General features: G+C 37.5%; 1 protein-coding gene across 6 annotated transcripts in view; it reads right to left on the reverse strand.

Moving 5' to 3' along the window:
* Nucleotides 1-16,534, reverse strand: part of GRIA3 (glutamate ionotropic receptor AMPA type subunit 3) — a 327,676-nt gene that overhangs the window by 19,328 nt on the left and 291,814 nt on the right. For 4 of the 6 annotated variants that reach the window (XR_004988881.2, XM_045583555.1, XM_036443404.2 and 1 more), the window contains exon 13: nucleotides 8,819-9,066. Coding sequence is in view for 4 of the 6 variants with exons in the window: in XM_045583555.1 (XP_045439511.1) it covers nucleotides 8,819-9,066 (248 nt within the window). In the remaining 2 variants the exon portion in view is untranslated. Of the gene's footprint in view, nucleotides 1-8,142; nucleotides 8,258-8,818; nucleotides 9,067-16,534 lie in introns of all 6 variants that reach the window. The other 2 variants (XR_004988882.2, XM_036443405.2) reach the window with 1 other exon arrangement.

Below are 16,534 nucleotides of genomic sequence, written 5' to 3' on the forward strand. Positions count from 1 at the left end.
ACAAACAAGAGTTAAGTTTGTATGACATCTCATTGTTATAGTGAAACAATGTTGAATAAAATGATGTTACTTGAGGTCTAGCTGCACACATCTCTGCCCAGGTAGATCTTGATTTATTAAATTGAAGACTATTGAAGGCCAAGCAAGAGAAGAATCTTTGCTGGATGAGAAAATTTACTCTAAGGTCTTTTATATTCTTTTCTCTAGGTTATCTTGGGTTATGTGTAGTGAAAGAATTTACCTCTCCATATAGTAGCTGTTGGAGGCTGTGGCATTTCAAAATAGGCCCTAGACTATAGTAGTGTCTGGAGCCCTTTTAAAATATTTCTACTCATTTATTTGCACAGGGGTTTTTGGGTGCATGATTCTAAGAGAATGGGGGTTTAAGTTATTTCAACCTTTTACCCTTGGAGAAAGCCCAAGCTTTCTTTATAACTAGAGCGCATGTTCATATGACTGTTGGCATTACTGGACTCTGGCCACCTAGATGACCCTCATTTAACAGGCAGCTACAATGATTTGCAGAGCTATGCAGTGCTTAGCTGCTAGAGGCTCCCTCTGAGAGAGTATTTATATCTATGTAGTTCACAAATGTAGCTCAAACCTATTTAACTCCTTGCTAATGAGATCATAATTTAATATAAGTGCAAAGAGCAAATTCAATAATGCATGCATGTAACATTAGGAGTTGAAAGCTGTGAATCATTTTACTAAGGGCTTAAGAATGCTGGTGATTGAAACCTATTGATGAGCATCTATGCTAGAGTAGCAGTCCCAAAGCCACTTGTAGATGTGTGGGTAAAATCAGTGCATTTCCAAATGATAACCTCTCAAACTCAAAGTGATAGACCCTTTGATTCTACAAGTTGTGAATTTCACTGATGGATTTCTGCCAAACTGGGCCTTTGTCCAACCTTTCCCTCTAGAACAGGAATCCAAAAACAATTATTGGTTGTGGACATAACCCAATTTGTCTGAGAGGACTTGTTATTCAATTTGTTCCTGACAGAGAGAAGGAACTCAGGGAAAATGCTAAGCTCTTGGAGAAGGCAGTTTTGGTTAAAATGTGACTGCAGGTACTTTCCCAAGTTCATAATTGATATGATTCTCTTGATAATTTGGTTTTAAATTTCATTAAAATTAAAACTATAAAATTTGGTTGGGTTTTATTATAAGTGTGTTTTACTTAGGTATCCCAATGACCCTGAGAAAGAGAGGCATAAACACCTAATTCATTCCCCTGACTCTAGCCAAATTTTTATTGAGAGTTTAATATGATGGGTGACAACATTCTCTTTTTCCTCAATAGTCTTCCCTTGACCATGACCCATAGAAGAACAATCAGTTCAGCTTGTATCCAAATAGATAGAAACAAGTGGAGTCTAATATCAGATCTGAAAGTTGGTTGCCATGCTGGGGCACATAGTACCCTTTTCTAGTGGGCATTCTAGCATTAATTTTCTGCATTTTTAGTAGTGAAGCTAGACAGAACAAACCAGCAGAGTCTCTCTCTCTCTCTCTCTCTCTCTCTCTCTCTCTCTCTCTCTCTCTCTCTCTCTATTTTTTTAAAAGTGTAAAGCATGATAGCCTTATGTCTATATTTTGAGAAACATCTGCTTCAAGGCCAGATGAAATTAAGCTTTAAGATGAATCTAGACTTGGACCACACTTTTGCCACTTCTGACCAATAGGGATTTTCCTCATGTGCCAAGGGCCAAATGCTATACCGCTCTCTAGAAAGTCAAAAGAGAATGTATTTCAATTGTTCTCAGTAAAAAATCTGCCCCACCCTGCTCCACCAACCTCAGTCCCCACCCTCATTGAATGCATTTATTTGTTTAAAATCTTTCATGTTTCTTTTCCGTGGGCTGTCCTACCTTTCAGAGAGTGTGCTTCTATAACATCCTCTCCAAATGAAAGGAAACTGATTTATTTATTCTTAAAAGGGCAGAAAAGGCATAGACATACACCATTTCACTGTGCCACTGCAACCATGTTTTTCCTTTTGGAAATTATATATCAGCATTCTTACCTTCAGGCTTTTTACTTCTGCTGCTCTTTCTGTAGCTCTGGCGTTGGACACTTGGTCATTATTTTTCAATAAGAAACACATTCAAGTTATCAGGATAACACCAAAGGCAAATAATCATGTCTTAATTATAGAAATCATGTTAAGACCACACAGTCAATTTAAAAATTAAAACATCACTAGAATAGGTTAATTGAACAAAAATGTTTTCTTTTTGGATTATAATATTTTTCCGGTGGTAGAATTCTTTAACACCATCTTGCAAATTCAATGATTTTGGCAGTCAGTGGACTGGTTCAGTTCTTAAGGCAAAGATGTCCCTTGCTTGAAGCAGCCACTTGAGAGAAAGTGAGGATTTGTTTTTGGGAGAAAGACCTGAGTAAGTTCAAGGAGCAAATCACTATCAGAAAAGAAAATTGTCAGGTTCTTCATACTTCCAGGAGGCAGCATCACCACAGAGACATGCAAATCAACGAAGAGCATAGTATACTCACCCTACTCTTCGATCCCAAACCAGTCTCAGTGGTTCACGGGAACTTCTTTCAAGAAGGAACTTCTTCCAAGAAGGAAATGCCATCAATCTGTAATGATTCTTGTCTACACACATAACAGTGTCAGTACAGAGTCATTGGGATCCATCTTAAACCTGGGTATCCAAAATGTCTACCTTTGGGGATGGCTCCTGCCAATAAAAGGTCCATCTTGTTGCAGGTAAGAGGCAGATGTAGATTCACATCGATTATTCAAGGCCCCAAAATGTCAAAGACTTCTGGGTGTGGAAGAGAAGTGGTTAAGGGATGGTGGCAATAGGAGAGGAGAATTGAGTACATACATGGAAGAAGAAGAAATACACACAAAACTGAAGATCTCATTTATGCATATGGGTAACACAGTATCACTTCAGTCATCTATGTACCACTGAATAGGAAGCCGGAGGCATTTGGAAATGGACTGTCTTAAAAGTATAACTTTTCCCTATCTTTGAGTAGAAGACTCGCTAAGCAAATGTATGGGATTAAAAAAAAAAAAAGATTGCTACTGATAAGAAGGAGAATCATGTTGGAATTTCTTAAGAGAACAAACTGTTTTAGGTACTTTAAAAGCACCAGTGCAAAAGGAAACAACTGATTTCAATTGTAGGTCATGTTTTGAATTTATTAAAACAAGTTCCTTAAGTTCTTTCTTAGCATTACATTGGCTAGTATAATCTAGTCTCTATATATTTGAAGATAATAAAACTGCATTTCTCTATCAATATTCTACAAATCATAATGATCATCAAATGATTTATAGTTAATTAGTGAAAGCTTAACTGCATATTCCATCCTCATCCCTTACTTACCTATACTTGCAAGTTAAGGCACTGTGGTACAACTCTCATTGAAGTCAAGCAGTTTAGAATGGCCCCACTTAAACATTCTGTTCCGATGTCCCCTAAAGCACATAAAGTGTGATGATTTTCAGCTTAGAAAATATGGACACTGGGTGTCTATTTAAATCCCTGGATAAAACTAAAGCCAGGGTATTTCTAGGGTAAGGTGGAGTAAGGTTTATAATGCCTTGTCACCCCAGTCACAAATAGCTTGTTTCACTGACCTGACTCCCTCTGGTAAGGTAGGACTACACAAGAAAGCTAATCTGGTGCACTTATCCAAAATTAAGAGAATGAAATATGGCGGTGCTTCTTTCAGAAGAATTCGAAAGTTTGAGATGGCAACTATAGAGGAAGGGCAGTTATGTTTATGAGGTAATTCAGCAGCTAAATCCCCAATCTGCTGTGATTTTCAGTGATAGACTTTCATTGGCTGTGTCACAAACCCCCCAGTGAACTATTATCACTGAAATAACCTACTGGCTCTTTTAAAAAATATATTTTTATTGATTTTAGTGGGGAACGGAGAAGGAGATAGAAACATCAATGAGAGAAAATCATTGATTGGTTGCCTCCTGCACACCCTACTGGGGATTGAGCCCACAACCTGGACATGTGCCCTTGACAAGAATTCAAATCTAGGACCCTTTAGTCCAAGGCCAATACTCTATCCACTGAGCCAAACCTGGTAGGGCAACCTACTGGCTCTTAATTACCACATTTGCACACACATTGTAATAAAGCACTAACACAAAAGGTTGATTTGCAGATTAAAATCACCCAAACCACAGCTCTAATTTCCATGATCCTTGTCTTGCATTTAAAGTCCATCAAAGAAGGATCAATTCTGATTTGTTTGGGCTCTATTAGCTCAAGTTCAGAAAAATGGTTAAGATTAAGAAGTATTTTAGTTCTAGTCTGTAGGTCTGGTTCATAGGCTAATTTAGTGACCGACTTTGAATTAATTCCTTCTATTCATAAATTAAATTACAGTAAAATAAAATAAATATCTATTTCATTAGTTTAAGCATGTGCATATTTAAAGCAGCATGAATAGTTGTTGGTTCCTTCTATAGAATTCTGACTTTTTGAGAATAGGCTTAGGATGTGTAATGTTGTATGCCAGGGGGAAAAATACAACAATTTAATATAATTGTCCATTTATCATTACTTAAAGTTTTCAGGAGACAGACAAAGAGATCAGTAGTGTAGGTTTCCCCCCCTCTCCTGGTTTCAGAGATAATAGGTATGGAAGTGTTTTTTGAACAAGTAAAAGCACTCGTAAATGTCAGGCTTTGTGATTGCTGTCATTTTTAGTAATCAGTACGGAGGTCTATAATGGCTTAAATATGCCATTTGCATTGTAACCAAGGTAGTTAAGAATGAACCTGATTTTTATGGAAATATGTCACATGTAATCAGATTGACATTGCTCATTGGATGGTTAGATGTGATAAATTGCCATCTGCAATATTATCACAGGAGGTGACCCTGAAAGTCTGAAGAGATTTGTAACAGCATTAGCTGTGTGACCTTCTCAAAGTCACCATAATTTCTGGGTCTCACTTTCTCTATTAGATGATGGCATATTCAGCAGTCAATTGTCATGTTAACTGGGGATGGGGTACAATAAAGAACTATAATTCTCAAGCCATTTTACTAATACATTTAAACCTCACTGATTTGGACTAACAGAAGGGAGGGGTTGTCTGAATTAAAAAGTCATGAATTACAAAATCTGTTTGAAGAATGGCAATTTTACTACTTTAAGTCTATTTTGTAATTTTAACTCACTATAAAACATTGCTTTGTGGAGGTCTTTGTGAGCACTACTTTAGCAGATATATTTGTAATGAATATGATTATATCTAATAGATGCTTCCAACATTTGAAAAAGGTTTGTTCTCTTAAAGAAAAATTCAACAGACGATCTAGTCCCAACTCTTCATTTGCTTAACAAACCTCTTGGCTGCATCCCTGATAATATAAAGTTAGATTATAGACTGGCCCCTGTTCAGTTTATCACAGATTACAAATTAGAGGGCTCCAAATTAATGAGGTTTCACTGCCTTTTCTACTTTCTTATCCATTGATTTGTTTTTGGCATTACCACTAAGTAGTGGTAAAAGAGAGTCAAGTTCATCTCTTGCCCCTTCTCTCAATCACTTTCAGAAAACAGCAGGTACCATAGCAAGAAGGAAGAAGATAACGGCAAGCTCCTTGGTAATCCAGAATCGGAATAAGCAATCATTGGATATGCAGCACTGATCATACTATTATCCATAGTTGAGAAAACGGTTGACTTATTTTGAAAGATTTGCTGGAACAATGACTGAAAAAAGTGATTTGAAGGATACCTGGCAGGTAGCACTCTCATCAAAGAAGTTGAAAACATTTAAGATCTACTGAAATATTTTTCTATTTGCATATAAAAATAATATAGTCTGGAAATTATGGGTTGGCGATCAAGTTACTTGATAACTTTGCAACAGTATCAGCTGAGAAAAGAAAGTTGATTGTTGGTTGTAATTAGTAAATAGCTGGTCTAAAGTTTCATGGGTCTTCATGATACCAAAACATCTGGGTAAAAAGTAAAAATTCAGCCAAATGTGTGTAGATTTTTTTTATGTAACATCAAACATTTGGTTATTTGAAAACTTCTGGGCAGTTGGCATCATGTGGATGTTTTAGAGTCATCTTGAAACAGTCCATAGCTCCTTTTAACCATGCTGAGATGAATTCCTCAGAGTAATGTATCCAATCCAGCTCAATTTTCATTCCACAACTAATTTCAATGATATAATTGGGTTCTCTGTGGCCTGCTATTAACATGAGAAGAAGACCAGGAAGAAGGTGCTAAATACTCTAGGCATCAGGTTAGCCATTCCAAAACTCAAATGGGTCAAAAGCTTGGCTAAACTACCAATGTCATTAGTTCACATAGGTGGGAAAGGAAGTTACTGTTTTTTGACACATAGTAAAACCTTGATTAATTGGAATCCATAAGGAATGAATGGAATGTTCAGTGCTCATTTTGTTTCATTCTTGGTTAATAATATTTTCCCCTCAAAATGTTTGTATCCACTTTTTTCCCCCCTCTGGGAAGAAGCCTCTAATATTTGAGGATAAATCCAGATGGAGAGAAGATATAGGAGACAGAGTTGAATGTGACCTAACCACATGTGATTTAATCACTTGGCAAGTGATTAAAAAATCAATTCCTTTCAGTCTTCTCTTTTAGTACTATTGCTGCTTTCTCATCATTGTGGATTACTTGGGGGGGGGTTCTCAATTCAGTTAATTGGGGTTCTGGTTAGGTGAGTTCTGGTTAATCAAGGTTTTACAATAAAAGACCTCACAATACTTGGTAAGATTATGTGCTGAAGAAAGTTATTCTCAAATTTATTTCTTTGAATATACTCTGTATTACCCTGTTTCCCCGAAAATAAGACAGTGTCTTATATTAATTTTTTCTCCCAAAGTTGCGCTAGGTCTTATTTTCAGGGGATGTCTTATCTTTCCATGCGCTAGGTCTTATTTTCGGAGGATGTCTTATTTTCAGGGAAACACGGTAGTGTTTCTAAAACCATATTATTCTGCAGACTGGTAAACTAACTTTTCTCTCAGGATGCTGAAGAATGGAGAGGGAAAGTAGAACAGAGGTGTAACCATTGTCTTTGAAGGAGAAAAGTTTTATCTTGCCTGTTTGATGATCTGTGGTTGGGAAACACTGTTCTTCACCTTAAGATGCCCATGAATTCTTGGTTGTACAACAGTTGATCTTACATGTTTCAATATAATTGTCATTCCCTTTGGGCCATGGAGAATTCTGTTTTCAGATCCTCTCCTGTACTTACCCAATCTGCCCTTCCATCATTTGGTAACTTGACTTCTGAGCTTGCTTCCATTTCTTGTTGTTTGGAGGGAGACTGACTATTCATTCTTACTAGCCCTGAAGAGCATTAAGGAGTCAAAGGAATGCCAAGTAAGATGTGTTTTTTTCATAATGGTAGCCTGGATAACAATGTGACCTACCTGAACCAAGAACATGCCTAAGAAAGCCAAATCAGGAATTCATACACAAAGCGTACACAGGCGACACACTTGTTTAAATATACAAAATGTCTTTGCAAAGTCTATATATGAGGTGGCCTATTGAATAAAGATCCCATTTAACTTGAAACCAAGCTTGTTTTTGGCTTTCAAGTTAAGTGGGGCCAGCTTAAATAGGCCATCACATATAGAAAACAACATCTCATCACTCAAACACATAATTGAAGAAGCCAACTCTAATCAACCAACCAACATCTATGAGCAACATCATGCCTTAGGGGGAAAAAAGAGAGTGTAACCTGACTTTTTAGTAGATGGATTTGATTTCTCCCACCACTCAGCTGAGGCAGGTGGGGGACAGTTTTAAGGAAAGCCTTGGGCTATTGAAAGCATAAGGCAGTAAAACCAACACCATAGTCTTCACAAGGCAACCAGTCTGGTGTATGAGGGGAAGGAAGAGGTGTGGATAGGGAGCCTCTGTCTGGGAGTTAAAGAAGGGACCCAAGTTAGATCAAAAATGCAGGCAGCGCCATGAAATCTTTCTGATTCCCAAAGCTGCCAGGCAGGGGAATAACCTGGTCATTTCATTTTATGTGTGAGTCTTGTGCTCTCTCCTCAATAATAAGATAACAGTCTTGCCGATTACTCGTCACTAAGGGTACCCGGTTGTGGTGACATTGAGGCTGACCTTGGAGTCACCGCCCCCGCTGCCGCACTCTCCTTTGTCGTACCACCATTTGTTTTTCAATTTGTCCAAGAGGCCTTGCTCATTCAGTTTTAATACTGCCAGGTTAACAGCATTTCTTGAAACGATAAAACATAACTTGTAAGAAAATGCACAAATGCTTAGGAAATCGTTAACGTATAAAAAGGAGCACAAGAGGACAAATTGGCTAAATTTCACAGAACGTGGAGCTATAAAAATGTCTGTACAGCAAATACAGGGTTAAATATTGGAAGGTGGCATGGAGGATAACATTTGCTCAAAACTGAAGTGTGCGGGATGGGGAAATTGTCTTTGAGAAAAAAAGTAACAAGAACACCACATCCATGCAATTAACATTCGTCACATATGGCACCATAACTTGGCTTTTACCATTTAAATTGAAAAAGCCGTTGAACTGTAAAATTAAAACAGCAACAAACAGTCAGAGAGGACAACACAGAGAGAGAACATTAAAAAAAATGGATGCATTAAATAGATGAAACCATAATTTACCGTCTTATTTAACTCCATGGAATATTGTAGATTTTAAACTTTTAAAAGTTACCTCAAAATCCACAAGAAAGAAAATGACAACAAAATGCATCAGGGTAGGTGGAATACTATAACAACACGGATATTGTTATATTATTCCACCCACCTTAATGCTGAGCCTTTAGGGGTTGCCACACCATAGCCTTTGGAATCCAGATTTCCACCAACTTTCATCGTGTCACATGGTTTTCTCTGCTCAATGTACTCATTCATGGTTGACTCCAACAGGAAGGCGAACTTTCCCTTGGACTTCCGCACTCGGGCCACGCCGTCTGCTGTTGTTTTGGTAAATACAGATGGCTCTGCTGATTTCATGTAAGACCACATTTTCTCATAAACAGCAATTTTGGACCTCTGCAACAGAGATAAAACTTCTTAGAGCTACTATTTATTAAAACTGGAAAAGGCCCCAGTGCATTTGAAAAAAAATGTATTCAAACATTTTTATTATAATCCATAATAAGCAAAGCAACCCAGTAGATATGTATATATAAACATGGTTCCAAAATAGATTTCTCAAACCACACTCATCCTTGTTTTGTGTGATGCTTTATGATATTTTCTATTCTATCCATTTAATTCACTTAAAAATGCTGGTCAGGACCCACTAAATTGATTTCATGGCTCTACAAATGGGTTGCAATCTAGTTTGAAAAGCGCTTTCTTAGTTCAGTCTTCATCTTAATGCAGAAATCTCCCTGACAATATTATGCTGTGATTACCATTTACCTGCCTGAAAAAAAAAAGGCCATTGAAAGGCAGTGTACAACCATTTAGTCAGCCCACTCCAGCACAGGATATTAATTATTATAAGAAAGCACTTCCTTATTCTGAACTGACATTTGGTTCTCTATAACTCCCACCCTTTAACACTACCTGCTAGAGCTATACAAAGCGGTTCTGTTCCTTCTTCTACAGATGGTTCTTCAAATATTGCAAGGCTGTTATTATGCCCCCTTCTCATCTCTTGATCAGGCTAGCTCTACCTACATCTACTACTATTTCCAAAACTCTCACAAGTTTGGTCTTTCTTCCATAGGCCCATTCTAGTAGCAAGGTCTCTTAAATTAGAGTTTCTAGAAATAAACATGACATTCCAGAAATATAAGATAAAAAAGAAAACTGATGTTTTGCCACTAGAGCATTATTTTCTATCAGTGCTGCCTGAGTTTGCATTAACATATTTAATCTTTCATCTATTCTTTCACAACTTTAAAGTACTCTACTGGAGGTATGAGAATATAACACAGTGAATATAGTCCCTCCATCAACTCAGGTTGAGGCCAAACTAAAAATGTTAATATTTTCTATCAAGTCAAGTTTTCCTCATCTTACCCTTTTGAAATTAATTTAAATTTGAATTTAATTTTATTAAATTTCATCTCTATTTAGGTAGTCCTTAAACATGTGTTAAATGCATATAGTTCTATGCTAGATATTCTGGAGAATATAAAGGAAGCATGGTCTCAATGACTCCATGACTTCCAAGTCGGTTGAGATTTAGGTAGTTGGGAGTGAAAACCCCAGAGAAAGAGTCTAAAGTCATATTTGGTCAGAGGTAAGATAACATGAAAGAAATTATAAACATATGCTATATTTTCAGTAGGTTTTTACATATACAATATGATTTTATATATACAATATGATTTTAAATTTTTTATTACACTCTTTTTTTAAAAAAATCTTTATTGTTAAGATTATTACAGTTGCTCCTCGTTCCCCCCCTATAGCTCCCCTCTACCTGGTTACCACCCCTCCCCCTGCCCTTATACGCCCCCCCCCCCACACACACTGTCCTTGTCCATAGGTATATGATTTTTGTTCAGTTTCTACTTGCATCACCACATCCCCTTCTCCCCAAGAATTGTCAGTCCACTCCCTTTCTATGCTCCTGATTCTATTATATTCACCAATTTTATTCACTTGACTTTTAGATTCACTTGTTTATAGATATGTATTTACTGTCACTTTGTTGTTCATAACTTTTATCTTTACCTTTTTCTTCTTCTTCCTCTTCTTAGAGAATACCCTTCAACTTTCATATAATACTGTTTTGGAGGTAATGAACTCCTTTAGCTTTTTCTTATCTGTGAAGCTCTTTATCTGACCTTCAATTCTAAATGATAGCTTTGCTGGGTAGAGTAATCTTGGTTGTAGGTTCTTACTATTTATCGCTTTGAATATTTCTTGCCACTCCCCTCTGGCCTGCATAGTTTCTGTTGAGAAATCAGCTGACAGTCATATGGGTACTCCCTTATGGGTAATTAACTTTTCTCTTGCTGCTTTTAATATTCTCTCTTTGTCTTTTGCCTTTGGCAATTTAATTTATGATGTGTCTTGGTGTGGTCCTTTTTGGATTCCTTTTGTTTGGGGTTCTCTGTGCTTCCTGGACTTGTAAGTCCATTTCTTTCACCAGGCAGGGGAAGTTTTCTGTCATTATTTCTTCAAATAGGCTTTCAGTATCTTGCTCTCTCTCTTCTTCTGGCACCCCTGTAATTTGGATGTTGATATGCTTGAAGTCCCAGAGGCTCCTTACACTATCTTCATACTTTTGGATTCTTTTTTCCTTTTGTTTTTCTGTTTGGGTATTTTTTGCTTCTTTGTATTTTAAATCTTTGACTTGATTCTTGTGTTCCTCTAGTCTGCTGTTGGATCTCTGTATATTATTCTTTATTTCAGTCAGTGTATGCTTAATTTCTAATTGGTCCCTTTTCATATCCTTGAGGGTCTCATTATATTTCTCAGAGGGTTCTAGAAGATTCTTGAGTAAACTTATAACTGTGGTTTTGAACTCTATATTCAGTAATTTGCTTTCCTCCAGTTCTTTCATTTGTGACCTGTTTCTTTGTCTTTGTATTTTGCCTGCTTTCCTGTGTTGATAGAGTGTCTTTGTGTGGTAGGTGTCCTATAGGGCCCAGTGGCTCAGCCTCACCAATTACCTGAGGTGGACTCTCTTGGTGCCCCCCTTTGTGAGCTGTGTGCATAGTTTTGTTGTAATTAAGCCTTTATTGCTGTTGGTATCACTGGGAGGAATTGATCTTCAGGCCAATTGGCTGTGAGGATCAGTTTTGTCTACAATGGGAGAACTTCTGTGCTGGAGACACCCTTAAGGGGCTGGACTAGGTTCAGTGGGGCTTTGGCACTCACTGAGTCTGCCCCTTGAGTGTGTCTCTTATGGATGTGAAGAATTATAATCTGGATGGTCTCACTCTGACCACTAGGTACACTGGCTCTTGGATCTCCAAGGAGGTGCAAAGTCAGCCACTGCCTGAGCCCACCCAGAAGGAGCTACAGAGAGATTTGCAGATTTCTCCTCTTTGTTTGGGGTTTGGAGATGCCCATATGACGTCCAGCTGTAAAGCTGCTGTGCAACCTTGGGCCTTCTTTTGTTGGTTCTCAGGCTCTCTGACCTAGCTGCAGTTTGACAGGTTTTTAGGTGGATAAAGGCCAGGCCATTCATATGCCAAAGCCTCTGTGCACAGCTTGGGTGGGGTTGTAAATTGGGTGGGGCAGGGTCTCAGGGAATCACCAGGGCAGAGCAAATAGCAATGGCTACCAGTCAGCCCTGCCCTGTAGAGGCCCCCAGGTCTCTGTGTCCATGGCACCATGCAGGAAAAATGATCGCTGTAAGCACCTCTGAGAGAAAGCTGCCCTTGAGTTCCAGCCTGATGCCAGACAGTCCAGTTTCTCTCTGTATGAGTCTGGTTCCCCAGAGTCTCACCCAGAACTAGAGTTCAGAGCAGTTGGGAGCTTGTATACCTCTCCTGATTGAAAAAGACATTGTACCCAGCTGTCATCCCCTTTTGCGTGTGAGCCTCTGTACCTCCACACTTCCACACCTCCTCACCTCCTACAGGACTCAGTGCACTTTTCTCTTTTCTTCTAGTTGTAGAATTTCCACTGAGCCAGCCTTCCCATGGTTCTGGATGATATTCATCTTATCTTTTAGTTGTAGTTTTAATGTGGTTGTGCATGGCAGCAAGTTCAGGTGTTTATCTATGCTGCCATCTTGGTTGTCCTCAACCTTCAGTTGTCTTTTTATGGGGTTTCCTTGATCCTGCTTCAGCTTATTTGATTGTTTATTTAGTTGCTTTTTCCCCTGGACTTTGGCAAGCTACATTGCATCTTTTTTGAAACCTGCTTAGACCAGCTGAAATAATTTCATAGGGCTGGAATTCCTGGAGCTATCACCATGGAAACTATGCATTGTGTTTATGGCAATCAAATCCTCACTGAGGCCTTCACTGAGTCACTGAAATGGTTTACTGAGACTGGAACATGAGGAACAGAAAAAAAAAAGCCAATATGGCTTAAGCCAAATGAACAAGAGAGTTTGGTAGGAAATGAGCTTAGGGGAATAATCAGAGGTCAGATCTAGTAGGGCTCTGTAGGTCATGGTAAAAAGTTTGGATTTATTCTACATGTGATAAGAAACTATTGGAGGATTTGAGGTGGGATGGGATAAGAGCTGAATTAAAATTTTAAAGGATTACTCTAGCTGTTATATAAAGAACCAACTAAGGTGGGCAAGAGTGGAAACAAGAAGGTTGGTTAGGTGACTCTTTTCATAGTTCAGGGGAGTTTGTGGCATGGACTAGGCTGGGAGAAATGGAGGTGGAGGGAAGAGATTGATATCAATATATGTTTTAGGGAGAAAGTGGAAAACTCTCTCTGATGGACATTTTCATCTGATTGTCTCATAGATACTTTAAGATTAAACATTTTAAACCAAATATATTATCTTCCTTGTATAGCTTGGCTCTCCTAAATTCTATCAGTAAAGCACCTAACACCCAAGCTAGGTGCTTTTTATTTGTTATGCCATGTTCATTCTAACATAGAAATGCTTGTAGAATCTGTCCTTTTGTATTCTTTTCATTCTCATTACCATTGTCCTGGGGTAGGCTCCCATCAGTTTTTGGTCTGGACTACATTGCCTCCTAACTGATCTACTGTTTTCATCTCCTAATTTATCCAGTGATCTTTCCAAATGTAAATCTGAGAAGCTACTTCCTTGTTTAAAATTCTGATAGTACCTACAGGACAAAATCCATTTCTTATGTATGAGTCTTTATGATCTTGGATACATTCTTTTATGATCCAGTCATACTGGACTACTATTCACTATTCACTGAAATGTGCTACACACTTTCACATCTTATGCCTTTGGTTATGCTTTTGCTTTTGCCTGAATTATCTCTATTCACCCTACAAGATCTATAATAAACATCATGTCTTCTGTGAAACCTTTTCTGACGCTCCTTTGCCCCACAGACATTCTTTCTCGGCTACCTACCTGCCAAAAGCAGTTTGCTCATACTTTTGCTATAGAGCTGATTATATTACTTTAAGGTGAGTTGGTTATGTGTCTGTCTTCCCCACATTACGTGGGTGTTCTTGAGGACAAAGTCCATGCCCAATTAATTTTTGTAGCCTTCTTGGCAGCCAGCACAGTGCCTAAATGGTAGGTACTCAAGATATATTTCCTTAATAACTTAAGCTTTGGTCTGATCAGGGTGACAATTGGATTGTTGGTCAAAGATATCAGAAGGTTGGTGAAAAATGGCTATCAGTACTAGTTTTATAGTACTGTAGAATTTTATAGTTAAAGTTATTGTAAAGATAATTGGGCCAAATTCTGAGCTAACCCAATCAGGATATATGTTTTATAATCCTTTCCCCCTGAATTATCCTCTTTTGATGTCCACACCAATAATTTCCCCCCTAATAATTAAGGCCTTATAAGGTCAAAACCTCATCCATTAACATTTATGCCCATTTTATATTACATTATTCTCATCTGACCTAGAAAACAATTTCTAAGCATCATAATGAAAAATATTTTCAATTACTTTATTTTATTTCAGCAGGAATTTTCTAGTCAGTTGTTCAAAGAATTAAAAAAATAGTAAATAGCCAAGACTGGTTGGTTCAATGGATAGAGCATTGGCCTGTGGACTGAAAAGTCCCAGGTTCGATTCTGGTAAAGGGCATGTACCTTGGTTGTGGGCACATTCCCAGTAGGGGGTGTGCAAGAGGCAGCTGATCGATGATTCTCTCTCATCGATGTTTCTAACTCACTATCCCTCTCTCTTCCTCTCTGTAAAAAATAAAATAGATTTAAAAAAAGAAAAAAGAAAAAAAAAGCCTTTAAAAATAGTAAATAATTTAGATGAACAGAAATATATTAAAAATTATGTTAAGAACACTTGTGTACCTGCCACAAAACTTAAAAATTAAAAACATTATGGGTTAGTTGAAGTCTGCCTATGTACCCCTCTCTAATTGCATACTTTTTCTTCCAGGTCAAAAGTATTCACTATACTGAATTTGGTCTTGATCATTTCTTTTCTTTTTTGGTTAATCCTCACCCAAGGATATTTTCCCATTGTTCTCTTTTTTTAAAGGGAAAGTGGAAGAGAGAGGGAAAGACAGAGAGAAACATTGATGTGGGAGGAATACATGGATTGGTTGCCTCTTGCATGCGTCTGACTGGGGCCTGGGCTGGGAGGTAGGTTGCAACCAAGGTGCATGTCCTTAAAAAAAAAGGTGCATGCCCTTGACCAGAATCAAACCTGGGACCTTTTGGACTGCAGACAAATGTTCTATCCATTGAGCCAAACTGGCTAGGGCTGGTCTTTATAATTTCCTTGCATATATTTAAATTTTATGAGAATAAATTTAGGGGATATAGTCAATAATATTCTAATAACTATGTGTGGTGTCAGATAGGTATAAGATTTATTGGGATAACTTAGTAAGTTATATAATGTCTAATCACTAGGTTATACAACTGAAACTAATATAATATTGTATGCTAACTGCAATTGAAAAATAAAATTATTAAAACAAACTTATCTCATTTGTAATTGCTGCATAACATTTCAATTAATAGATACACCATATTTATTTACCCAATTCCCTATTGAAGGACTCTTAAAGTCAGTTTCTTTGTTTTTTTCTTTTTGCATTATACAATAGATGACACTGTGGTGTAGATGTGTCTTTGGGCCATAGAAACAGATATTTTGTGTTCTTCCTTTTGGCTTAATTAAACCTGAGTGACAAGGGGAGGGTGTTAGAACAATTTGTCTCTTACACTATTTACGAACAGACCATTGCTTCCAAAGATAAATTGAAGCCAAGGGCAAATAGGTTTATGAATTCTGATCTGAGTGCACTATAATTTGGACTCATTTACTTCAACATTTACTTGAGCTCTTTGATTGCTGATACAGGTTAAAAGATTTACTCTTTTAGCTAATGATGCATTTCTAGGAGAATAAATGGCTGTGCTTAAAGTGTGCACTTTAAACATGTTTGATGTACATGCAGCATATATTAATGAATACAGTAAATGCAAAGTTGGTTGGTGGTAGAAATGATTGGGCCCTGGTTGATGACTGAATTCTGAAAGCAGTTAAAAGGAGGGAAAAGAAATGGGTCATAATTGAGAAAAATTAAGCTGAGACATTTATCTTCCTAATTAGTATGTAAGTGACAGTATAACATTCAGACCAAAAAGAAGACAACAATCTCTAGCATTTATTTCTTTCTTTTTGCATTTTTTTGCAGTCTGTCTTATTTGGCTGAAATACTAAAGGCAATAAAAGGGATTGAATCTTAATCATCTGGGAGAAATTAAAAAAATTATGGGCAGGATGTGTAATAAGTTCATTTTTCTACAACCTGCCACAATTCATTTATTTCACTTCATGGAACACCATTTTGTACCTAAGAATGAATAAACAATGGTTATGCAGAGAAGCCACAAGACTTTCTCTTAGAACTGCTAGAAATTAGCAAATAAAATCCCTAAGGA

This window comes from Pipistrellus kuhlii, unplaced genomic scaffold, assembly GCF_014108245.1.
Source record: "Pipistrellus kuhlii isolate mPipKuh1 unplaced genomic scaffold, mPipKuh1.p scaffold_m20_p_19, whole genome shotgun sequence".
In the NCBI taxonomy this organism is placed as follows: domain Eukaryota; kingdom Metazoa; phylum Chordata; class Mammalia; order Chiroptera; family Vespertilionidae; genus Pipistrellus; species Pipistrellus kuhlii.